At 39.7% G+C, this 26,019-nt stretch overlaps 2 protein-coding genes across 4 annotated transcripts in view; one reads left to right on the top strand and one right to left on the bottom strand.

Annotated features, from left to right (window-relative positions):
- The window catches only part of LOC148374606 (phosphatase and actin regulator 1), a 77,090-nt gene extending 75,752 nt beyond the window's left edge, over positions 1-1,338 (bottom strand). The window contains exon 1 of the mRNA XM_088338607.1: positions 1,088-1,338. Coding sequence (XP_088194733.1) covers positions 1,088-1,196 — 109 coding nt within the window. The 5' untranslated portion in view covers positions 1,197-1,338. The remainder of the gene's footprint in view (positions 1-1,087) is intronic.
- Positions 1,339-5,075: 3,737 nt separating this feature from the next.
- On the top strand, positions 5,076-18,905 carry LOC148374605 (NAD-dependent protein deacylase sirtuin-5, mitochondrial-like). Of its 3 annotated transcripts, none has more exons than XM_088338630.1 (9): positions 5,076-5,300; positions 7,082-7,187; positions 7,855-7,988; positions 8,131-8,356; positions 11,318-11,405; positions 11,482-11,535; positions 12,993-13,116; positions 17,857-17,972; positions 18,099-18,905. In XM_088338630.1, exons 2-9 carry the CDS (start codon positions 7,088-7,090, stop codon positions 18,169-18,171), a joined length of 915 nt encoding a protein of 304 aa, XP_088194756.1. In that variant the 5' UTR covers positions 5,076-5,300; positions 7,082-7,087; the 3' UTR covers positions 18,172-18,905. The 3 variants fall into 3 exon arrangements, with proteins under 3 accessions (XP_088194756.1, XP_088194767.1, XP_088194776.1); XM_088338641.1 differs by lacking the exon at positions 5,076-5,300 and adding an exon at positions 5,458-5,696; XM_088338650.1 differs by lacking the exon at positions 5,076-5,300 and adding an exon at positions 6,632-6,825.
- The last annotated feature ends 7,114 nt before the right edge of the window (positions 18,906-26,019 follow it).

The following is a 26,019-nucleotide window of genomic DNA, read 5'->3' as shown; positions in this document are numbered from 1 at the left end:
CTCGAGCTGGATTTGAACCCACGACAGGTTCCCATGACATGAACTGTGCCGCACAAGCGCTAACCACTGCGCCGCCGTGCTGCCTATATTATATTATATTATATTATATTATATTATATTATATTATATTATATTATATTATATTATATTAATCAGTGACCACTCAATAGTTGAGTAATGGTATTGAACTTCCCCATGTTTTGATATGTCTTTGTCATGTATTCAAATTAAACATGGAGTGCTATAGTATTTTGCCATCATTATTGGATTAGAATTGTTGTAATCTGCTGCTATTTGTTAGGCCTCTAACTGGTCTGACTGCTTAGGTTCCCAGTAGTTTGATTTCATTCCTCAGACAATTTATGTTTCTTCTTGTATTCAAATGTTCTTTGTCTGTTTCTCTCTCTGTCTCTGTTTCTGTCTCTGTCTGTCTGTCTCTGTCTCCCATTCTCTCTCTCTCATTCTATCTCTCCCTCTCTCTCTGTCTCCCCCCCTCTCTTTATCTCTTTTGTATATAGTTTGGTCAAAAGTTAACGGTCTAAACCTTGCACTGAGTCAACTTTAATGTTTTAAATTCAAGATTAAAGCTTTAAATCTTTAGACTTAGTAATGTAGTTATTCATCAATTCATCTCGACATCAACACATGATGTCATAATAAAATATAACAACACAGCTTGAACAGTTCGGTGCATTGCACTCATTCCGCCCTAAAAAAAAGTCTTGTCACCATAGCAACGACAAGCCAGTCGTCTTGTTAAAGATGACGGAGACATGAACATAGTGCAATGCGGGGTAATATAAAGCAGAATCTTTTTAGTATGTGTGTGTGTTTGTCCACCACCACCACAGCATGGGGCAATTCAGGGACACGTTGACGCCTCTTCTCGTTACGTAATGGAACCGGTCGTACCAAGCCTTCAAAACGCCACCATTTACTTTAACAATTGCAGCGTGAGTCCACAAAGTTGTATAACATATCTGCCCCATGCACCCTGAGGAATGGACACAGCCCAAATGCTGTGCCATTAAATCAAGGATGCACTGTTCACGATTTGCACGGCAAAACCTTACGTCGAGGTCTTTACCTGTCGGTAAATTGAAGGAGAAGCGCGCTTGGACCAGATAGGGGGTCTCGCTCCTCGAACGCAGTCTACGGACCAGTCGGCGATCAGTGCGGTCCGGAGTGGTCGCCATCAACCCGGGCCACGGTCCGCAGATGACTGCCGGCCGAACGGGTGTGCTAAAGCACCACCACAACGGCAAACACGCGGAATCGAAGAGGAAGATATATCGTTGGGGGAGAGAAAGAGAGAGAGTGAGAAAGAGAGAGAGAGAGAGAGAGAGAGAGAGAGAGAGAGAGAGAGAGAGAGAGAGAGAGAGAGAGAGAAGAAGAGAGGGGTGGAGGGATTGAAAGGGTTCTGAGAAATTGATGGAGGAAGGGAGGGACAGAGAAGGGGGAGGAAAGAAGGAAGGGGAAGGTGGAGAGAGGACATAACACAGATGAAAAGAGGAAGAGAGGATGGAAGTTTGAGAGAGGAAAAGAGAGAGAGAGAGAGCGAGAGAGAGAAAGGGGAGAGAGATGCAGAGACAAATGAGGAGTGGAGAGAGATGGAGTGGGAGATGTAGGAGAGAGGGAGAGGATGGGAAAGAGGGAGATAAAGTGATGGAAGGAGGGAGAAATGTAGGCAGGGAGATAGAGGGTGGGAGAAAATAGCTAAAGATAGAGATTGAGAAAGAGAAAGAGAGAGGGAGAGAGATGGGGTGTATAGAGATGGAAAGAGATGTAGGGACAGAGAGAGATAGGAGGGAGGGAGATAAAGAGATGGAATGAGGGAAAATGGAGGCAGGGAAATAGAGGGAGGGATAAAATGGCTAAAGCGAGAGATTGAGAAAGAGAGAGAGATAGAGAAAGTGAGAGAAAGACAGACTGAGAGATGTGGAGAGACAGAGATGGAGAAATAATGAAATGGAGAGGGCAAGAGATAGAGATGGAGAGAGAGATGGAGGGAAGGAGGGAGGATTGAAACACTCGGAGAGAAAGAGTAGGAGAGTTAGAAACAGTGAGGGAGAGAGACAAAGTGAGAGAGGGGAAGAGAGAAAAAATGGAGGGCAATATGTGGAGAGAGAGGGAGAGAGAAAGAGAGAGAGAGAGTAAGAGAGAAAGAGAGAGAAAGCTGGAGAAATAAAAAAACTGAAGAGGCAGCGATAGAGAAGGAGAGAGAGATGGAGGGAAAGAGAGGGAGAGTGGGGAAACATTGAGAAGAGAGAGAGAGAGAGAGAGAGTCTGAGAGTGAGAGAGAGAGAGAGAGGGAAGGAGAAAGAGAGCGAGGCCTAATATTGTTTACACCTCAAAATATACCTCACTTCCAACAAAAATATTACACAATGTATTTGAAGATATGTTTTCTAAAATATACAAAATCATCTCAATTGGTGGAAGTAAAACAAAAGGCCCATCCCACAAATTACTGTGTACTGTATTCATCAGTATCAACAAAACGAAAATTATTCATTAGAATGATCACATGTAACTTGTTTTTCGTTATATATCTTGCTTTATCCAATCAGATATTGACCTTAAACTTTGTAATCGTTGTCATCTTCTCAACGTCCATCTACCGTTTTATCCGTTGAGAATTTGATAGATCCTTTCAGCAATATAAGCTTTACAGTAGAGCACATAACAGTTTTCAATGCATGTGATATTTGGAAGATTCATATTTTGAACCGCTGCTCAAATCCAATAAGAGCAGCTCATTTTCGTGTTCATCTATTTGTAAGAAAAGGGACTGTCATTTCGCCAAAGTCAATATTTTCAACCTACTTAAAATTGATTTCTGCAAGGTATGCAAGGTGCTAATTCTCTTCTATTACCTTCCCCCCAAACATGGATACAAAGTCGCTTTAGTGACGTTTGCACAATGGAGGACATTTCACACTGGTGGTGCATTTTTGTGCACATCCAATTGCAGTAACGCGTACCAGCTACGAAGAAGTGGTAAGCATCCAGACTATTATACGCTTTTAGATCAGCGCTGGTGTATGAGGGTACTCCATTTACAATATAGTGTTACAGAATGCGTGGATTGAAGTCAGGCGGACGACTTGGTTAGATCTGTGAACATGTCAAGGGAAAAAATGTATGGGTCGGTAGCTATCCCTGCCAATGCTATCCTCAATTTCTCTATATACTGGTAGCTATCTTTGTGCTTTCCGACGAGATGACCAACCTCATCTGACCGCTGCACAATGTTCGTTTGACTAGTCATGGCCAATGGTGTTGTGTAAAGATGATCTTTTTTGTTTTTGTTATTGTCTCTTGTTTACTAATCCCAACCAAGGGGAGTACTCATTACCCCGGTTTACTGCCATCCGTCATGGTGGTGTCACGTGTTTATGTCACATGTGTTCAAAGGGTCAATAGCTGACAGTTACATGCGGTTAGGTTCATGTCAGGTGCGGCACAGTCAGCTTTACAAATGATTAAAACTACCGTACATCTTATTTGTCATTTGATTGGCAGAGCAATGTACAAACTGGTCTATGCGCTGCACCTTTTGAATAAAGGCAACGATAGCTAGATTATCCTCCATTGTCAAAAAAGTCCATGCTACTAGCAACAATTACAGAATGGCTTGACATGTTGTTTGCTTGCTAATGCTATCTCTGATTATACTGTTTGGGGCTGAGGTGTGTGCCAAATCGTAATCCTTAGTCTCACTATCACCTTCTGCTATGACGGCAAAGGAATGGCGTGTCTCACGCAGCATCTCTAGACGCCAAGCACAGTAATAGTTAGTAATACATTGTACTTTTTTTCAATAAACACACCAATAGATGGTAATCCTCCTTATGAAAAACAAGTCAATAAACCAAGAAAGAAAATACTGGATGGCTTGACTTTGTGTCAGCTCTCTCTTCTCACTATTTCCACACTCTCCCTCTCTTTTTCTCTATTTCTTTCCCTCCTTCCCTCCGTCTCTCTCTCCTTCCCCTTCCCCCTTTCTCTGCTTCTCGGGGTCTTTATTTCTCCAGCTCTCTCTCAATCTCTCTCTCTCTCACTCTCATTAATTCTATTGTTTGGTGCTAAGGTGTGTGCCAATTCCAAATGTTTGGTCTTACTATCTGCAGATGGTCGGGACAGTAATATGTTACATACTCATTGTACTAGTAATATTCATATGATGTGAAAATTCTGCAATTTTGAAAAACTTGTGAAGTCAAATGAGAGTGAACTTTAGCGCTGAATAAATACAACCACCTACTAGTTTTTCATTGCAGCAAATGGGGTATCTTTCGGTATAACATGATATGGGAGTCACCATCGATACTATTGCCAGCTTGAAATGTAATTTATTTGTTTTTTAATTTCCATTTTGTAGGGAGATGTTCTGTTTTCTTGTTTTGATTGTAAAATGTAATAGGAATAGGCACTTACAACCTTCAGCTTCAGCCGAGTCACGTTGAGCACATGTTTAAGTATTATAGTGTTTTATTTTCCACCCTTTGGGTGCAATTCTATGTATTTTCTTATTAGTAGTTGGTGTTTTTTGTGTCGTGCCTGAATTAAAAGCCACAAACAAACGAACAAATGGACGCATTGGTTGCCGACTTTTATTCAAACAAAATATAATACTATGAAAAAGAACCACATCTTGTCAGAAAGATACCAATTCTGATGTCATAACCCCCCGATGCCTGAAGGCATGGAAAAACATAAAATGAAATGTAAAGGTTTTATTTCCTTGCTTGGTTTTTATATTATTTGTAAATCACAGGCTGAATATCATGGTTGTAGTGTTTCTTTTAAAATAATTATAAAAGACAGAATTTGTTTTCTGTTTTTTGTTATCTTTTAAAGTATGTTTTTTAATGTCATAGTAACCTTTTATATGTATAAAGAAGATGTCAATTAATCATTAATATTTTTTATACCCAAAATGTATTAACAGTTTGGGGCTTTTTTCATCCAGCAGAGGTCACTCGCCCCCTAAAACTTTTCAATTAGCACGACACTTGTGTAGAATTTACGACGTAGATTGTGTCCAACCAATTAAATTGAGACCAATCAGTATTGCAACCAAGGCGGGTGCCCATTAGATATAAGAATATATATGACTGCATCTTGAACACATGAGCATAAAAAGCCTTTCAGTATCGACGACGAATTTCTCAAGCGCACTTTACGACACCAAGAAAGGATTTACGGCTTTTAGGTTGGACTAGAAAAGTAAACAAAACCGGATCCCTTTCCTTCGCTGTGCAAGTTTGAAGAAAAATAAGAGCAGCGAAATTGAAGTAAGTTACTCGTGAACGTAGTAGTAATTCGTGACTGTTTTTGCGAACACGTACTGGTCAAACAAGAGATTACTATTGACACGGAAACGTCAGACTGTAATATTAACATCTCGCGATGTTTCAATGTTTAGGAAATAATAAATCGCAGGCGACTAGATTCAATGTCAACATATTAGCATTGGAAGTTACGTGTTCGTGTATATCGCAGCCAAAAACAATCTTTTTAGCAACCAGCATTCAAAAGTTCGTCGAAATTCAATTAGCTGAAATTGCTTTTGCTCTAATGTTGTCAAGGAATGTTTTTGCAAAATGTCCTCACTTGACAATCTTCAGCCCACCACTTGCAACAATAGTTTTTCCTCTTTAGCTGTTGATCTAAGACCAGCATTCACATAGGTAATAACAGACAGGTGTGTTTTGCGTTTATGAACATTTCCAACTTTCTGAGTCGGGACTTGCGGTAACCAACCTTAGCGCTTAACCCCGTTCAACCTGTTTGCCCACATTTCTGGGGGTTGCAAGTTCGCCTTACGTGAAAACTCCACGAATCAAATATATTCTTCTTTTGATTAATCCCGCTGCATCGTATTACAGCAACTCCCATCCAACATATTCAATCTTCAGGGTTGGGTAGGGTTACTTTAACTCGATTACTTTCAATTACTTTTGGATTACTCCAATACCAAATATGCTAATAAAAGACAAAAGAAACTAAATATGATTACAATTACTAAATTTTGTGCAGGCTTGGGGAGTAACGGAATACATGGAACGGCAAAAATGATGTTGGCAAGCTGTTTGGATTTTGTTTTCATTTTGTTTCTGTCGCATTTTATGTTAGTTTTGCCGGAGATCAAAGCCAGGAAAGGAAAGCTTACCAAGTGTTGTGAGTCATAATTTTATTCATATTTAGTTTCTTTTGTCTTTTATTAGCATATTTGGTATTGGAGTAATCCAAAAGTAATTTAAAGTAATCAAGTTAAAGTAACCCTACCCAACCCTGTCAATCTTTGAAAGCACTCGGAAATGATGGCGAGGATAGCTCAAACGTCAGCAGCACCTGCTAGACGTAGAGACAAGAAAATATCAGTCAAGTCAAAGATCAGACTCATGCAAGTGCTAGTTACGTCCATCCTTCTCTTGCAACTTGTATGTTGCGAGACAGGAACATTTAATTCATTCATTCATTATCTGCACCGCTTCTCCTCAGTAGGGTCGCGGGGGTGCTGGAGCCCATCCCAGCTTTCTTCGGGCAGTGGACAGAGGAAACCCTGAACCGGGTGTCAGCCAGTCGCAGGGCACACCGAGACGGACAACTCGCTCGCTCATTCACACCTAGGGATAATTTGGACCGACCAATTAACCTGAAACGCATGTTTTTGGAATGTGGGAGGAAACCGGAGGAAACTCACGCTAGCACGGGGAGCACATGCAATCTCCACACAGGAAGGTCCGATCTCATGACCTCAGAACTGTGCCGCACAAGTGCTAACCACTGCGCCAACGTGCTGCCTGAACATTTAATGTAATTTTATTTAAATAAAGCATTAAAAATAATTTCCCTTATATGCATTTACAGTGTGTAATGGCAAGTTACTATTCCTTTCATATCAGGTTCCTGACTGTTAAGTGGCCACTAGAAGGCAACTAATAAATCACAAGTCCTAATACCTTAATAAATCCACTCTTCTCATTAAATCCCACCACATTTCAATTCATCCTTCAAAGTTATTCCACACATTGTTCATCATTCTTTCCTACTGTATTTTCTTTTTCTTTAGGCAACAATGCTGCTCAATCGTCGAGCCCTTGTTTCACTTGGGCTCCGTTTATTTTCCAGCCATGCAAGCAGTCAAACTTTGGTGGACAAGGCAACCTCCAGCCCAGGTAGAATAGATAGGAATCAATGTATATATTCAATGGGATTAACTCTTTTTTTTGGCAGTTACAAGTTCACAAAAATGTACAAAACCCTGTTTCAATTTTCAATACCGTTTTGCCATTTTATCTTGTAAAAAGAGTGTGGATCAGTGTGTCATACATTGCAAGGAGGTCTTTCATTCTGAGCTTGAATTTTAACTTCTGCTGAATATTCTTTGATCGCAACCTTACCCAACATCCCTGATATCAATTTGTCACATTTACCAAATTGTCAGTTTTCCGAAGATGACTTGTTCACAATTTGTTTGTACTCCATAATTTTTGGTTAACTGTGTACTTAATCCAGTGTAAATAAACAAACACATGGATGTTAGCAAAAGGCTTGTTGGGGAAAAGATACATGAAATTCTTTCAGTTTACTAGAAAATACAAAAAAAAATGTTGACAACATATACACAGCTGTTTATGTGTTACTGTATATAAAAAAAAACTGTTATTTTTGTTCAATTAACGAACTTTTATCCCTGTGCTGTAATTATTTGTAATGGTAACTTATCCTTTGATATTTGTAGTATATCATTAGAGAATTAGTCTTGTTTTATAGTCATTCTGTTGTATTTTATGAAATATCCCATTCAATATTACATTTCAAAATAACCCTCCTGTGTTTTAGAAATGTCCGAATTTCGAAAGGTCCTCTCCAATGCCAAGCACATAGCAATCATCACCGGGGCTGGTGTGAGCGCTGAGAGCGGCGTCCCAACATTCCGTGGTGAACATGAGAAATGGAGGAAATGGCCGTCTCAAGTATGTGCCTTATTGTGTATACATGTGTTTTGAGAGGAAGAGCCAGTATTTTCAGTTTATTCTTTTTATATGTAGAATGATTTATTTCTCGTTTCCACGTTATTCACATTTATTCAAGTTTATCATCACTTGGATTTGACAGGACCTAGCTTCACCCGAGGCCTTCTCCCGCTACCCTTCGCGTGTCTGGGAGTTCTACCATTACAGGAGAGAGGTTGTATTGAACAAGAAGCCCAATGCTGCGCATTTGGCCATCGCGGAGTGCGAGGCTCGGCTGAAAATGCAAGGTCGAGAAGTGGTGGTTATCACCCAATGTATCGATGACCTGCACGAGAAGGCCGGCTCCAAACACGTGCTCAAGATTCACGGTGGGTCAAAAACGGAAGCAAAAAGATTCACATATCCTTGGTGTATATGTAATGTATATATGTATGTATGTATATATAATATATTATATATATATATATATATATATATATATATATATATATATATAATGTATGTATGTATCTCTCATCTCATCAGCTGCACCGTTTATCCTCAGTAGGGTCGCGGGGGTGTGTGTGTGTATGTATGTATATATATATATATATACAGCGCTTTACTTTTTCCACATTTCGTTTAGTTACAGCCTCATTCCAAATTGTATTAATTTAATCTCTTATCTCAAAATTCTACACAAAATACTCCATTATGACAATGTGAATTTTTTTTTTTTTTTTTTTACTTTTTTAAAATCTATTAAAAATAGAAAACTAAGAAATCACATTTACATAAGTATTCACAGCCTTTGCTTAATACTTTGTTGATCCACCTTTGGCAGAAAATACAGCCTCAAGTCTTTTTGAATATGATCCCACAAGTTTAGCACACCTATCTTTAGGCAGTTTTGCCCATTCTTCTTTGCAATAAGTCTCAAGCTCAATCAGGTTGGATGGGAGTCGTTTGTGCACAGCCATTTTCAGATGTCTCCAGATATGTTCGATCGGATTCAAGTCTGGACTCTGGCTGGGCCACTCCAGGACATTCACGGAGTGGTTCTGAAGCCAATCTTTTGAGATCTTGGCTGTGTTATTTGGGTGGTTGTCCTGCTGAAAAATGAACCTTCGCTCCAGCCTGAGGTCAAGAGCGCTCTGGAGCAGGTTTTCATCCAGGATATCTCTATATATTGCTGCATTCATTTTTCCTTCTATCCTGACTAGTCTGCCAGTTCCTGCTGCTGAAAAACATCCCCACAGCATGATGCTGCCACCACCATGCTTCACTGTAGGGATGGTATTGGCCTGGTGATGAGCGGTGCCTGGTTTCCTCCAAACATGGCGCCTGGCATTCACACCAAAGAGTTCAATCTTTGTCTCATCAGACCAGAGAAGTTTGTTTCTCATGGTCAGAGAGTCATTCAGGTGCTTTTTGGCAAATTCCAGACGGGCTTCCATATTCCTTTTACTAAGGAGTGGCTTTCGTCTGGCCACTCTACCATACAGGCCTGATTGGTGGATTGCTGCAGAGATGGTTGTCCTTCTGGAAGGCTCTCCTCTCTCCACAGAGGAACGCTGGAGCTCTGACAGAGTGACCATCGGGTTCTTGGTCACCTCCCTGACTAAGGCCCTTCTTCCCCGATCGCTCAGTTTATAAGGCCGGCCAGCTCTAGGAAGAGTCCTGGTGGTTCCAAATGTCTTCCATTTACGAATAATGGAGGCCACTGTGCTCATTGGGACCTTCAAAGCAGCAGAAATTTTTCTGTATCCTTCCCCAGATTTGCGCCTCAAGACAATCCTGTCTCGCAGATCTACAGACAGTTCTTTTGACTTCATGCTTGGTGTTTGTGCTCTGACATGCACACTCAACTGTGGGACCTTATATAGACAGGTGTGTGCCTTTCCAAATCATGTCCAATCAAGTGAAATCTCAAGGATGATCAGTGGAAAAAAGATGCACCTGAGCACAATTTTGAGCTTCATGGCAAAGGCTGTGAATACTTATGTAAATGTGATTTCTTAGTTTACTATTTTTATTGAATTCAAAAAAAGTTAAAAAAAAAACTTTTTCACATTGTCATAATGGAGTATTTTGTGTAGAATTTTGAGATAAGATATTAAATTAATACAATTTGGAATGAGGCTGTAACAACAAAATGTGGAAAAAGTGAAGCGCTGTGAATACTTTCCGGATGCGCTGTATATATATATATACATATATAATATATCCATCCATTATTTGCACCGCTTATCCTCAGTAGGGTCGCGGGGGTGCTGGAGGCTATCCTAGACATCTTCGGGCAGAGGACACGCTGAACTGGTTGCCAGTATATATATATATATAAATATATATACATATATAATAATGTGTGTGTGTGTGTGTGTGTACATCTTTATACGAAAATTTCGTCTCATACTTACGACCATCCGACTTACGGAAAACTGGAGATATGAACATTTTTTGGGGGATATCAAAGATATCCGGAAATTGCTGTAAGTTAGATTTTGTATTATTCGCACCTTTTTCCGAGTACAGGACATTACCTTAGTGCTTCTGTCCGCCTCTGCCAGCGTGTGGCGGCGCTGTGAGAGGTCACACAGGATCCACCTAGAAGAAAAAAAAAACCCCGCTTCTTCTTCCTGTACCTCCAGTGCGCTAAGGACTTTGACATTTTTATTGTTTAATATCTCGTGCATCCATTCAATATGGTTGTGTAAAGAAGAGGCGAGCCGTTTCATAAATGAAAGTGGAATATGGAAGCTTGATGCTGTTGAGAAAATGGTTGGATCGCATTTTTGTCCACTTTTTACCGCGGAGGAAGAAGTTGCCTAACTATTTAAGCCCATCGTCCAAAAGTAAGTTAATCTTATCTTGGTTTATCTTTATAAAGCATATTGTTTTGTGAAATGTTTGTTTTTATTACAAAACAATACAGGTTACTTATACAAGCCTTAAACATCCTTATACAAACACAAAATATAGCAACTTACAAACAAATTCAATTTACGAACGATCGTTTTGTAAGTAGGGCAGCGTCTGTACAGTTTTGTTTTTTTTTTTTTGGAACAAAAATCTTGCTCGCTATACAAAGGAAAATCAAGTTCATGAGCAGTCCTCGAGGCTAACACCAGAGACCGCTCGAGGATGCTCACCTCTTTTGGCTGCCCACCGCCAGCAGCAGCTCGTCCAGTTTAGGCTCTATATTAAAGTATTTGCTCGTTACATGAGCAATTCGTGCTACGAGCAGGATCCTTGAACGAGTTATCCGTATTCTCAGGAAAGCAAATCAGTTGAACAATCAAAAGTTGAACACGTCTTCCAATTCATTACTCTGCTGTGTCCTGCTGCAGGCAGCCTGACGCAGACACGTTGTCTCAGTTGTGGCGATGTGGAGGTCAACAGGCATAGCCCTATTTGTGCATCCCTCAAGAACAAGGGGTACAAAACCGTTTGTTCAAAAACATTTTAACCAAATGCAAATATGTTTTGATTTAGCCTTCTTTTCCCCGTATAGTTCCCCGGATCCTAATGTGGCTGATGCTAATATTCCAGTGGATAAACTGCCAAGGTAAAAATTGTGCCCATTCTGTGTTTATACTGCTTGTGCTTGTATACAGCAGGGGTTACATTCTAAATGGAACCCATAACCCATAATGGGCGAAATGTGTAAGAAAAATAAAAAATCAACAGTTAATATTTAATTAAATACGATGTCATACATTGAAACCACACAACGGACCTGGCTCTTCGGAAACAAAAGTACAATACTTTATACTGTACATTTATTTTCTTTACCAAGAAAGTAGAACGGTTTAGCCAATCAGAATGCAAAACATAATGCAAGATGGGCGGCAGTAGCTCGGGAGGTAGAGCGCTCGTCTTGGGATCAAGGGATCCCAGTTTGAATCCCGACTCGTCCGTGTTACATGTCGAAGTGTCCTTGGGTAAGACACTGAACCCCTAATACCCCCAATAAGCAGGTTAGCGCCTTACATGGCTGCAAGGTCGCTATTGGGAAATGTGGAGCACATTATAAAGCGCTTTGGGAAGTCATTGACTTGAAAAGCGCTATATAAATGCAGATCATTTCATTTCAAGATGAAAATCGGTAAAGCTGTGACACCATGTAATTATGGGTGATTACTGTACATTAGGATTACAAATGTATGCTATATAAATGTTTTATCCATTTAGCATATATTTGAGTGCGCTCATAAAAGGTAAAGATAAACACCACAGACAACCGCAACCAGAATATTTTTAATATTCCTCACCTCATCAGTCAACACATGATGTAAATGTTGACTAAATGTACCAAATTGAGCACTAGAGGGCAGTTGTGCTCCAGGGCGTAAGTTACACCGCAAGTCCAAATCGATTGAAAGTGGATTTTTGTTTATTTATTTTTGCTGTACACTTTTGATATTTCAAGTAACCCATTACACATGTGGACAAATAAATCTTTAGAAAAATAAAAACCCACGAAGGTCATATAGGTACTGTGTGTGGATGGGTAAGGGCTATGCTAACAAAACATGACTTGAAGCACATTGTATAGCACTTTGGGAGGTCTTCAGTAACTTGAAAAACGCTATATAAATGCAGACCATTTACCATATAAGTAACCCAATATGACAAATGTTACATTAAATATTTTAAGAAAATTCTAAAATGGCAATGGGGCTATGACTTCTAAATACGGTTTAACATTCTTGGAAAAACCAAAACAAACTAATTGTACATACAGGCCTTGATCAAACTGGATAGAAAAACATATTCAGACATATCTGAAAAAGGTGTGTATTCTCTGAAAAGCCTTACAGCTGTGATAAACCTTTTAAGGCAAGTGAATCATTACTGATCAAATTAATAACAACTAAACCATTAAGAGTTTCTTGAAAAGCATCTATGTACCACAAAAACAGGACGGTGTGCAGGTTATTGATTCCTTGCAGTTTTTGCTCATACGGCATATTTTACCTAAGATACTTAAATGACCACAAACAATACTTTGCTCTTAATAAGGTGTTCTGAAAGCGATTGCAAGGGTTTGCTGAGACCGAACGTTGTGTTTTTTGGGGAGACACTGGACTCTCACCTCCTGACTAAGGTGGAAAAAGAGCTGGAAATCTGCGATCTTTGTCTGGTGGTAAGTGGCATACATGTTGTCTTCTATAATGCTTATTTCTAGAATCCGAAACTTGTGTCTTTCGTGTAACAGTTTTATGTACTTTGCATGTTTATGTCTCTTTTCTTGCCAAAGCGTGTTCCAAACGTTCCGACACACAGACAGGGTTGGTTTGGGTGCTTTATATTCTTTGGAAATGCTTGAATCTTAATGTGTTTTTTTTTTTTTTAGTTTGAAAAGTGCTTACATTTTGGGTCGAGTGCTTGCAAATGCTTCAAATTGTTGCCATGTTTCCTGGCAGTCTGACTCAGACCACACAGTAAATGAAAAAAAAAAAAAAAACAAGTTTGCTCAATTATGATGCTGATACACCTCTTCTGGTGGCTTCGCTTTGACATTGCATTTCTTATTTCCTTGAGATTGGCGGCAGCTGTTGTTTGTTTGTACTGCCTTGTCACGTGAAGCGTCATCGCCCTCTACGTGTCGCGCCCAAGAGGACTGGTGCATCAGACCAAGATGTTGGGAGGCGTTTGTTTTCATGAACGATGGCTAGAAAACAGGAAATGCAAACTTTGGCTATAACATGGTCCAAATCCCAGCTCAGCCTGCTGGAAAGTATGCAAAAAAGAGATCCAACACTTCACAATGGGAGCGTCAGCTCTCTCCAGTCATCTAACTATCCATCTATCTTCCATGGTCATATGCCTCGAGAGGGGGGACCGACAGCAACACATACACAAAAACAAAGAAAATAAAAAAAGGGATTGATGGTAAGAATTTTCCATATCATTGAGCGCAACATCAGGAAAGTACAATTCTTCTAAAGTTTACTTATTTCAATGTGAACTGGTCATCTGAGCCACTATTCCAGTCATATAAAAGATAATTCAGGGAAATTACCTGGTTAACTAGGCCATTTTCTGCAAACTCTTTGCTACATGCTTCACCTAACCAAGTCAAGTCAAGTCAAGTCATTTTTATTTGTATAGCCCTGTATCACGAAGAGTCTCAAAGGGCTTCACAGATTGTTACACTATATTACACAAACTATTTTCAACCGACAAGAGGAGTAGGTTATTCATATGCAATGGAGTAGAAGTGAGTTTTAAGTTTAGATTTAAACATTTCCACTGAGGTTGCAGATCGAATCTCAGGGGGAAGAGCATTCCACAGCACCGGTGCCCGGATGGAGAACGCTCTCGAACCAGCAGAAGACTTTTTTGCTCTCGGGATCATCAGAAGACCAGCACTCTCAGATCGTAGGCTTCGGACCGGGACATAGTGGCAGATCAGATCTGAAAGATAAGAGGGAGCAAGTCCATGTATGATTTTGTACAATACTAAGAGAACTTTGAAGTCACATCTTTGGCTAACTGGGAGCCAATGCAGGTTAGCCAAAATCGGTGTTATGTGATCGTACTTTTTTGTCCTGGTTAAGAGCCTCGCTGCGGAATTTTGTACTAGCTGAAGAGACTTGATTCTGGACTTCGGGAGACCGGAGAGTAGTGCATTGCAGTAATCGAGACGGGAGGTAACAAATGCATGAATTATTGTTTCCGCATCAGACTGAGACAGTATTGAACGGATTTTAGCAATGTTGCGAAGATGGAAGAAGGCAGTTCTAGTAATTTGCTTTACATGCATCTCAAAGGATAGATCAGGGTCAAATATGACACCTAAATTTTTAACTGAGTCACTCTGTGTGATGTGACATTTGTCAATGTTCACAGCAGTTTTTGAGAATAAGTCCCGGCATTTAGAAGGACCAATGACTAACATTTCAGTCTTTTCAGAGTTAAGACGCAAGAAATTGAGTGACATCCACTCTTTTATCTCAGTGAGACAGGCCTCCAAATTTCCACAGTTTAGTGTGGAAGATTCCTCCAACGGAAGATATAGTTGAGTGTCGTCTGCATAGCAATGGAAGCTGATATTGTACTTGCGAATAATATCACCTAATGGAAGCATGTAAATGTTGAAAAGTAGGGGGCCGAGCACTGAACCCTGCGGAACACCGCAGGTAACATTAAAGGGCTCAGATGTCGTTTCACCATATTTAACACAGTGCGTCCTATCTGAGAGGTAGGATTTGAACCACGAGAGGACAGCTCCTGAGAGACCAATCCATTTTTCCAACCGTTCTAGTAGGATATTGTGGCGCACTGTGTCAAAAGCAGCACTAAGATCCAGCAGCAGCAAAAGTGATGAAGCGCCAGAATCCATTGACATTAGGAGATCATTTGTTACCTTGATCAGAGCTGTCTCAGTAGATTGGTTAGCCCTGAATCCTGATTGCATGGATTCAAAAAGGTTATTCTCGGATATGAAAGCATTCAGCTGCTGTGCCACTACTCTTTCGAGTACTTTAGAGAGGAAAGGTAGGTTTGACACAGGTCTGTAATTACTTAATATTTCTGGATCAAGGTTGGGTCGTTTCAGTGTGGGTTTAATAACGGCGGACTTAAAAGCTGCTGGAACTACACCTGAGGAGAGTGATGTATTTATAATATTTAGAACTGAAGGCCCAAGGACGCTAAAAAGACTTTTAATAAGTGAACCTGGGAGCGGGTCGAACTGGCAAGTTGTCGGTTTGGCCGCATTCACCACTTGTTTGAGATCATCAAGTGACAGTTCACTAAAACCGGCCATTTTCCCAGGGCAGCCACCCTGTCGTGCATCTGTAAATTTCAGTCCTTTAATACGTGTGGTACTAACAATATCTTTTGCAATTTCTTCCTGTATGCATTGAATCTTCTTAGTGAAGAAGACCATTAACTCCTGAGCAGAGTGTGTCGAACTGTCTGCGATAGGCTGTTGCCTTGTAAGCGATGCTACAGTGTCAAAAAGGGCTTTGGGGTTGTTCTTTTGAGACGCAATCACCTTCGAAAGGTAGGCCGATTTTGCAGAGGCAAGGGCCGCTTTATACTTTAACAAGCTGTCACACCAGGTTTGATGGAAAACCTCAAGCTTGGTAGCGCGCCATTTTCTCTCCCATTTCCTGCATTCTTTTTTAAGGGTTCTAGTTTCATCAGTAAACCAAGGTGTGCGTCTTTTAGGACGTGATTTTAGTTTTATGGGCGCTATTGAATCCAGCACACTAGTCAGGGTGGTATTGAACTCATTCATGAGTGAGTCAATCGAGCCATTGTATTTAGGAAAGGACGCAACTGCTCCAGGAAGGAGTTCAAAGAGCTCAGAAACTGTGCCAGTGCTTATATTGCGTCCGCTAAATCCCTCATCTTTATTAACTCTACATTTAGTTAGCACCTCAAATGTCACTAAATAATGATCAGAGATAACAGTAGTACACGGTAGCACCATAATGTTTGAGGTTAAAACTCCTCGAGTCAGAATCAAGTCTAGCGTGTTCCCATTTTTATGGGTTGGCAAGTCAACCAGTTGAGTAAAACCAAATGCATCAATTAGAGAACTAAACGCAATAGTAAGTGAACTGTGTGGGGAGTTCATATGAATGTTAAAGTCTCCCATAATTATAATTTTGTCTGCATAGGTTACTAGTTCAGACAAAAGTTCAGCAAATTCGTCTAAGAAAGTTGTGTATGGCCCAGGTGCACGATAGATAGTTATTACATCAATTGACAATTGAGGGGACCGCATCACAAGAGCCTCAAACGTTTTGTAATTATTAGAGGTACGTGTATTAAATTTGAGCGATTTTTCAGAGATTAGCGCAACACCACCACCTCTTTTCAGCGTGCGTGCTATATGACTACTCTCGTAGTCTGGGGGAGAGGCATAATTTAGCGCTAAGTGCTCATCCGGGCGTAACCACGTTTCACAAAGACCCATACAGTTAAGTTTATAATCACGAATAATGTTATCAACAAGTAAAGCTTTTGGAGCAAGCGATCTAATATTTAACAGACCAAATTTCAGTTTTGCTGAATCATTTGACTTAGCTGAACTCTTTGTAGTCTTTGTCGAGATCTTCAAAAGCTCCCGGCGTTGTGGCCGTTCGTGAGCGCTGAGTTTAAAGCGTCGGTTGTCCGGCGAGGAATGAATGGTGGAATTAGTTACATCCTCGCGTCCATCCTCGCGTCCATCTTGCTGCTTGGACTTCACACGCTTCACACATCTACCTGCACGGCAACCACGTTTCTGTTTTCTTTCTTTACGGGGCCGCCGCCGTCGTTTATTAAGAGGAATAGCTGTCCACAAGGATGCCGGGTCTCTTTGAAGTTCGCTCGGTATATCATAGGCGTTATAAAAAGTGCCCGAAAAGTCGAAATTTAGACGCCCACCCAACCGAATAAGTTCGTCCCTACTGTAAGTGTTTTTGGCCACACATGTGTCCAAAAGTGAAAGCAAAAAAGACAAGAGAACGGCAATAAATAGAAGATTAGCTGGACGAGCCGCAAGCATGTATCCATGCGCCGCCATGTTGGATTCTCTCATCACTATGAAATGTTAAAATGTGTATAAGTGCCAGGATTATGTATTAATTTTAGATATTTAATATGGGCCAAAAAGTGCTAAAATTTTGGCCATTAAAAAGGTCTATGAACCCTGCATAGAGTAATCACCACAAAACATGTACTATCCAGAAAGTTGAAGTAAAAAAAAAATGTTCGATAGTGCTGATTTAATATTTCTGGTTCATAATAAATAAGCAAATTTTTTTCTCTCTACCACCAAGTAGTCTGCTTAAAGACATGTGAAAAAGACTATTGCGAAAAATATAAAAAAGTGTTGTTTTGTAGACTTCAGCGGTTATACTATTGACTGTTGTCTCTTCTCTAGGTGGGTACTTCATCAATTGTATACCCGGCAGCCATGTTTGGTCCTCAGGTGGCATCCCGGGGCGTCCCAGTGGCGGAATTCAACCTACAAGCAACACCAAAGTCAGAATATTTCACGTAAGTCCCAAAAAGTACCCATCAAACCAAAGAACAAAGCCAATGAACACATTTGATGTTGTCATGGCAGCGTCTCCTTTATAATTGTTTTCCTCGTATTATATCTTTTTTTATTATTTGTCCCAGGTACCACTTCTATGGTCCGTGCGGAGCAACTCTGCCCGCAGCCTTGGCGCCACACGATTCTGATGGGGTTTAAACGAGTGGGAGGAAATGGGGTCGGAGGGTTCGTCTTTGCGTAACTAAACATTTGCCTTACAACAGTTATGCTGGCTTGGATGCATATATTGCTTGCAGTTTTTTACTAATTCATTTAACGTAATCCAAAACTCTCTATGATTAATGCATTCAATGCCAGCCCAGTAAAAATGGATCCCTAACATCTATATGTATGACAGTTATTGTGTTTGTCATTGGGATTTAATGGGTTTATCAACTGTCGAGGAGATGTTTACAGTCTGTAAACTCCCACACTCTTCCGCAAAAGAAAAGTTAAACCCTGTATGATTGAAATTGATGTGAAACTAGCCACTTGTCAGAAACAAGATGTTAGAGGGATCAAGAAACTGTTTTCAAATTGATATCGTCACTTAAAAGGTTCGATGTAAGGCTTCTTTTCTACTGGGCTTACTAGGTGTTTGAAGTTCTCTCTTATTGTTGGGCGTTTTGAGGCAGTGGGTGTAATGCAAACGAAGAGTCATTTGTGTGAGAAGTGAGCATTTCTCGCCTGGACCAAATGTTTGCTCTCAACTTCACAATGTAATAATAGCTTGTGTTACAGATGTCTGCGGTTACATATTTTTCATTCTATGCATTCTGACTTATAGCATAAATGTGTCATGGTTGGTTTATGTTTGTCTTCATGTTCTTTTGTACAGTAGTTAAATCATGGTGACCTTCAATGACTTCAAATATTAAAATGTTATATATGCATTTACTAGTCCTGCATTGTTATTCTTTTAAATTTTTCCCAAATAAGGTACATAGTATCTTTTAACACGTGGTGGATGATATTTCACAGTTTCTTTTGCCCCTAACGACAAGTAGATGTAAACTTCAAGGCTGATTGTACGAAGGACTAAATAATGTGTGTAGACGAGTATTGATTTCCTGTGTGTGTGTGACTGCTTATTATGTCTACAAGGAGATGTGAACTAATTTTTCTCTGTAACTAAACACAGTGATCAGGATTTTTTTACGTGTTTGTTTTAGGGTCACCTAAGAAAAAGTTATGATTTCTACGAAAAAGTAACATTATAAATGGTATGTTCTGAGTGTCTCGAGGTATGTTGGGGCTATTTTTACACAGTGTACCTCTGGGCCTGGTCACATCAAGTATCTGACATAAGTAGATGTTTTATTGTTTAAAAGAAAAAAAGAGAAGGTGAATGGAACTGCTTTTTTCTTCTCCACAAATATTTCACAAATAAAATAAAAAGGGAAATAAAATCCCCCAAAATGTAGACACCAATCTATTAAACTATTCTAAATTGGCATAAGATATGAGAGTTATAACAAAATAATGTATACATTTTGTGATAATATACCTCTTTTTCTAATCACAAATTTGAAAATCACTTCAGTGTTTACTCTATGTATAACATACAAACATTTCCAATTTTAAAGCACATTTCCCGAATAAGAGTGACATAAAACATTTTTCACTTTATCCTTCTATTTATGAAGAACTGTAATGTTTAGATCACCATACAGCCCAGTTTATTAGTGTATTACAATAACAATGCTGCATTTTCCCCCTTTTCCCCTCACCCTTTTTCTTTATATACTTTTAATCATGTTTTTCCCCTTTTCGCCCTTTTTTACCAGTCATTGCTAGTCTGATTTAGTCCAACCCTCAATAACTATTATATAGTTACAAAACTTTTATTGCAGTTACAGCATCAATAATAAGCTCATAAACTCGCAATATTATTTAGGAATAAAGCCACACTTTACTCACCCAAAATCTTTATTCAAACACAAAATCCATCCTCCAGTATTTTCTCAAGAAAGTTTCAATTCAGAGTATCCGTGCGTTTCAGTTCCATCAAAAAAGTTTTCTATCTCCACCAAAGCCATTGTGGAAAGTTGAGCTTGTCCTGTGGTATTTCTGACATAGTTATTCTTTTTAGGGCTGAAAATGTCAGCTTTTCTTGAAAAGTCCGTCTTAAAAACAGTAAATCTGCATCCGTCTCCTTTTCTTATCCTCCTTCAGCAATAGTGACTTGAAAAAGTGTAATGCAATCATCAAACTATACTGTATTTGCTTGTGCAGTCGGTAAACTTTGGGATTGTTTTGGTGAATTATTGCCCCCTATGTTTGTGAAAGTGATAATTATCTAAGCCTTCCAGCATCCATATTTAAACCAATTCGAAAATCAATTTGTTGAACCAACAGCGATATCACAGCTATGTTATGCAGCAGGAACACTGGCACAAAAAATATTGCAGGCCTATGGGCAGATTTCTGAGCCTAGAAACAAGTAATTTTGAAATTTAATAGGTCAAATGCTTGGGTATGAAAGCACATGTCTGGCAGCAGTGCAAGCAGCAGAGAAGCAATGAAAGCAAGATGACAAACAATTTGGAATTACTGTCTTCTATGTTTACCATCATGTGTGGCTTTATTTCGGCAAATCACAAAAAAACAGCACCAGGAATTGATTAGCAAGTATTGATGGACAAAATGTAATCAACATCACATGATTCAGATATTTTCTAGGCCAGCAGAGAAGGCTTTGCAGGTCCTCACGGCCCACCAATGGCTAAGAAAATACAGAAAGACTCATGAATAACAATAAAAAAAGCGCATCATACATGAATAATTACAGTAAATATCCACATTGAGCTTGATGGTACCCTTCAAAATACTAATTCAAAACAACACGAAGTGCACAATAACATGTGCCACTTATGATTACGGGTGTGTTAAAAATAGACAACAATACTATGTAAGCTTGTAAAGTAAAGGAGGGCAGATCGGTCCAAATATTGATATTATCGATACTGAGCAAGTACTTGGATCGGATCGATACTATTGTCTTGGGATTGATACTGTCTCCTCATTTGTACTCTTAGTATAATAACATTGTTAGTGTGTCACAAGATTATATATAATTTATAAATTCTAGTCTGAAATTCTGCCTTATAGTCCGAAACAACTAGGTATGTCTGTGTTTGGTTTCTGCAGTCCCCCTCTTTCCCAAAAGAGGGCAGCTTTACCTCATTTTTCAATTCCCTTTTCTTTCCTCGCCCCATCTGTTTTCAATGAGACAATCAACCAACTCTTCAATCAATACCCCAAACTCCCCCCTCACTTTGCCTAATCGTTTTGATTACGAAAGCATTTAACTCTCCTAGACGAGAAGCCTTCGCCTTCCACGTTCCAGTTTCGCCACTCCAAGACCCGCTACACTCCTTTGGTTCCCTCCTTGTCCAACAATTGTTCGCCCAAGCTATCTTTCTTAAAGGTATTCTCAAATCCAACTTGTAGACATTTCTTTACCCTCAAACCCCCTCTATGGTTTCCCTCGCAAGCCTGTCTTTCAAGATCTCCTCCTCTGCTATCTCGCTCCCACACTCCTTTCTTGCCGATTAAGTTTTTTGATGCTGTCTAAATAAACAGGCCCCCTAGTGGGGTCGGACCACATCCCTTGTGTCTCGCGTTTGGGTCATGGTATTCCACTTGTCTTCTTTAAATTCTTATACAGCATTGTTATTTTGGTTCGTGACCTTTGTTCTGGAAAAACTTGTTGTGTTCTTTTTATACAGTCAATGGTTTTTACATTGTATTTTTACAGCAGGAGTCTCCAACCATTTTAAGACAGAGCTACTTTTTGTTACTAATTAGCACAAAGGGCACTGAGTTAGATATGCGTTTCTAAAATAAAAACATATTATGCTGTTACTATTTTACCAGGCTAATTATTTGATGTAGGGTTAAACAGCCTGAGTCAACAACTAAAAAAAAACATTCTACTAGAAAATCACATTAACCCAACACTGGTGAGCTATTATCAGAACAGGTCTGTGGGCACCTCAGCTGTCCTTAGGGGGCATCCTGGTGCCCGTGGGCACCTTGTTGGAGAGTCCCCTGTTCCCGTCAGCCCGCGTTTGTTACGCCCCTTCTTTTTAATTCGCCCGTCCAAAACATATCAAAATTAGTGTCCAAAATAAATACATTACAAAAATATACAGTTGAAAAATACATATTATACATGGTTACACATATTTACAAAGAAAGACGGTACACCGAGAGAGTTTTCAAAGCTTTAATAATAAAAATATAACTTTCATCCGGGCAGTTAATGGTAGCAACACGCTCGCAACACAGTAAACAGGTCTGATAAAGCAACATACCGTACTTATAAAAATCACGGTAAACCGTCCTCATCTTCCTCCTTACAACTGAAGCCATTAAAGTCGTCTTCCTCAGCGTCGGAAAGAAACTTTGTTTTATCGACGTCGTCCCACGCTCCCATCCACTCCTTCTCCGTCACGCAGCAGACCGGCTTTTCGGAACCCGTTGGTGATGGTGGATTTTTTTATGCTGCCCCACGCTGTCAGGATCCACTGGCAGACTTGCGAAAAAGTTGCCTTTCGCATGCGGCCAGTTTTAGTGAAAGATTTCTCGCCGCTAGTCAAGCCAAGAAGTTGCAGTCTTCCTCGCCGCATATATTCCACCGGTCTAAATCATACCTTTTGTACTCAAGCGCTGCTGGCGGCCGTTAGAAAAATTACATAAATTGGCCGCATCACTGAATAAGCCGCAGGGTTGAAAGTTTGGGGAAAAAGTAGCGGCTTATAGTCCGTAATTTTCGGTATATCTATTTTCAATACTGTTAAACTTTTATTGTAGTTACCTAATTCCAAAAAAATAACATTGTTCTCGATTGTTCTCAGCTCAGGGATGCTGCTGGAAATGTGAATTTCCCTTCGGGGATGAACAAAGTATCTATCTATCTATCTATCTATCATTTCTAGTGCCTAAAATATGTGTACCATTTTATCATCATTATCTCCTAACTCAAGGGGGGGAAGGTCTCAATTATTTAATGATCATGACACTTCCAAGTAAAAAGTATTGGATAGGTAGCGATTGATTCCACCCTGTATTTACTTGGATCAATACCAAAATTCTCAGTATCGCCCACCCCTATTGTAAAACCTTTCCAGGTATTTTTCATTCTTAGGACGTCACAACAACAGAGTGGGAGGTGGGTGCAGAAATATTCTCACACACTCACATTAAGTGCTATCATCTCATGGTGTCTTTTGTCTAACCTTTCCCTGAACTGTGTGTGTCTGCGTTTGTGTGCGTGTGCTTATGTTTAAGTGACTCAACTAAAATGGAAAATCCTTACCATTAATCCTAGTTTCCCCCCACCCTCTCTCGTGTAATCTTTTGTTTTGCCTCTGTCAGGTTGGACAAAATTAACATGAAAAACAATGTGTTTATGTTTTTTTGGGGATCTACAAAACAGTTGAGCACATCTTGCCCACCACCTCCCACTCTAGGAGGAGTTGTTGTTTAGGTGTGGCAAAAATGGGGGCCGGGGCCCGGTTCAGGCTAATCTGTTCTAGCTCACCACTAATTAGGATCAAGGCTAGCAGCCACTTTCTCTGAGTTATTGATCACGGACCAGAGGAGAATTTGTCTCCTGTAAGTGAGCAGTGAGTGGAACGAAATCATAGGCACTTAAAAGCTTGTTTCCTGCTGCAACTTTGTGTCGGTTGCCATTCAATTCTTCTATAGAGCCCTTTCTGTGTTTGTAAACAAGTGTGATGTAACCAGGCTGCGTGCGGATTGTTGAGGCAGAGAGGCGGAATTCATGTCAGTTTAAACCCGCCGATTGACCAAAAAAAAAAAAATCCCAGATTGTAGACAGTGACATTTGAAATAAGCAGAGTATGTGCAAGAAGCAAGATAAGGAGTTTATTTTAGTGACCTAGTCAACAACAACACATAGATTGGCCCTACACATAGATTGTGGAACTTTTGTGTGTGACCTTTTTACTTCATATACAACACCGGTCCATACTGGGTAAGTAACGAGTAAAATACTTCTTTAATTACAGCAAGTTCGATGAATGAAAATAGTGGCTCAGATGACCAATTCATATTGAAATAAGTAAACTTTAGAAGAATTTTACTTTCCTGATGTTGCGCCCACCTTAAATACTGCGTTAGTGGTGGTGGGATCAATAATGATAACGGCAATAAATCAATAATAATTATTATTTACAATATCATTTTGCATTATTAAATATATTATGGAAACTATACATAAATATGAATGCTAATATTATTATAATTATAAATGATGTTCTAGGTAACACCACCAGTAGCATTCTTGTAGTATAGTTAATATAGTGTAGTTTACTGTCTATAGTAGGCATTGGTTGCAAGCATACAATTCTCCTACTTACGCTTGCTAAGGCATAAAGTATTTAAGTAAATCAAAACCAGATCACTTTGATAACTTACCAGATATAGAATGGGCAACTCAAACGCGGACATTTCTAATAATGTCCTCATTCCAGTCAGTTATTTTAATGGCTTGATGCAACAGTTTCCTGCGGTGCTTGTAAAAAGGCCTGATATGCTAATCCTTGATTTCTTTAGACAGATTGTTATAGGAATTTTGTGTATAGGCAATATCATCCAGTCCACTTGAAAGCACATCTCCAAGGGGACTTACTGTATGTGAGCATCGGACGGCCTTGCTTCTTGTTTGGTCGACCTTTTAAATAGCGTGCAGGAGCCGGGGGTGACCTTGGCTTGCTGCCCGTGAACTGTCAAGTAAGTCTATCAAAAGATGAATTACATCTGTATTGCAGCTTCCACAGCTAATGCAAGCTCAGGTCAGATGAGCCCATGCCGGGGATGGATTTTTTTTTTCCCGCCTTATATCTGTGATTGTGGATTTGTGAAATTGGAGTCCTTTTACTCTTATAGGGACAGTGTGCATTATTTAGCACCCCCTATTGGGTAAAAACTTCATTTAAAAGAATATTGATATGCTGTGTTGATCTATTCAAAATCTAATCTACATCTGGTCTACATCTATGTAATGTAAATTTGTTCATAAATCCTAATGTGTGTGTGCGTACGTGCGTGTGTGTTTGTATTTGTATGTGACCAATAGGCTCTGAAACAGCTGAACAGATTTTTGTGAACATATAAACAGAAATACTTGAAGTCTCTGGGAGTGTTTTAAGGTAGGCTTCATGTCAATGCACCCTCAATAGATATAAAAAAAAATTGATAAAGGTGGCCCGGGCATTCTACCTGGGGACCCTGGTTTGCTGAAATGTGTGTTACAATTGAACATTGGACTGAGCCGGTTGGTGCGTGTATAGATGCCGCTCATTGGTGTTGAGACCTGTGTTGAGACCACAAAACTGTGACATAAAGTGTTCAAATAACAAACACTGACCCTTTAAAAGGGATATGCGCGTTTCTTTTTCTTTTTTGTACAATAAACTGTCCTAAATACATGTCATATTTTTGTTAAAATGGCCAAAGGATCAACTGAACTGGTCCAAATCAAGTGACCATGATGCTTGGTCAATGGTGAGCATTCATTCATTCATTCATTCATTCATTCATTCATTCCATTTTTGCCTTCCTCTTGGCCCCAAAGGCTGTAGATTGTGCGACTCTCATATTGTGTTTTGTGACTTTATGATCTTGTTTTAGTTTAATGAGTCACATTTTTTTATCTTCAGAAGTGTTTAAAGGTACAGTATCTCCAAATTCTTAAACATGCAAAATATGAGAAGATAGTACACACAGCAAAAAAATAAAAGTAAAGTTTTGGTAGTTTTTGTGGAAAATACCTAGGTGGATGCAATGATGGTACAGCGAAGGGCTAACAGCCAAAAAGGGGCTAACTCGGAAACATAACACACAGCCACCAACAGGGGCTAATCGGGGCCGATCAAGAAAAGGCGGCCGCTGTCATGGTGAAAAACGTGAGGCCGACAGACCAAAAACACACTGTGAAGAGCCAGGCTGACCCGCAACCAACATCAAAAAACAACT

The sequence above is a fragment of the Urocampus carinirostris genome, chromosome 1 (genome assembly GCF_059441175.1).
Source record: "Urocampus carinirostris isolate Australia breed hairy pipefish chromosome 1, RoL_Ucar_1.0, whole genome shotgun sequence".
Classification (NCBI taxonomy): Eukaryota; Metazoa; Chordata; class Actinopteri; order Syngnathiformes; family Syngnathidae; genus Urocampus; species Urocampus carinirostris.
Note: the sequence above shows the minus strand (reverse complement) of the source record. Positions and strands in the feature narration are given on the sequence as shown.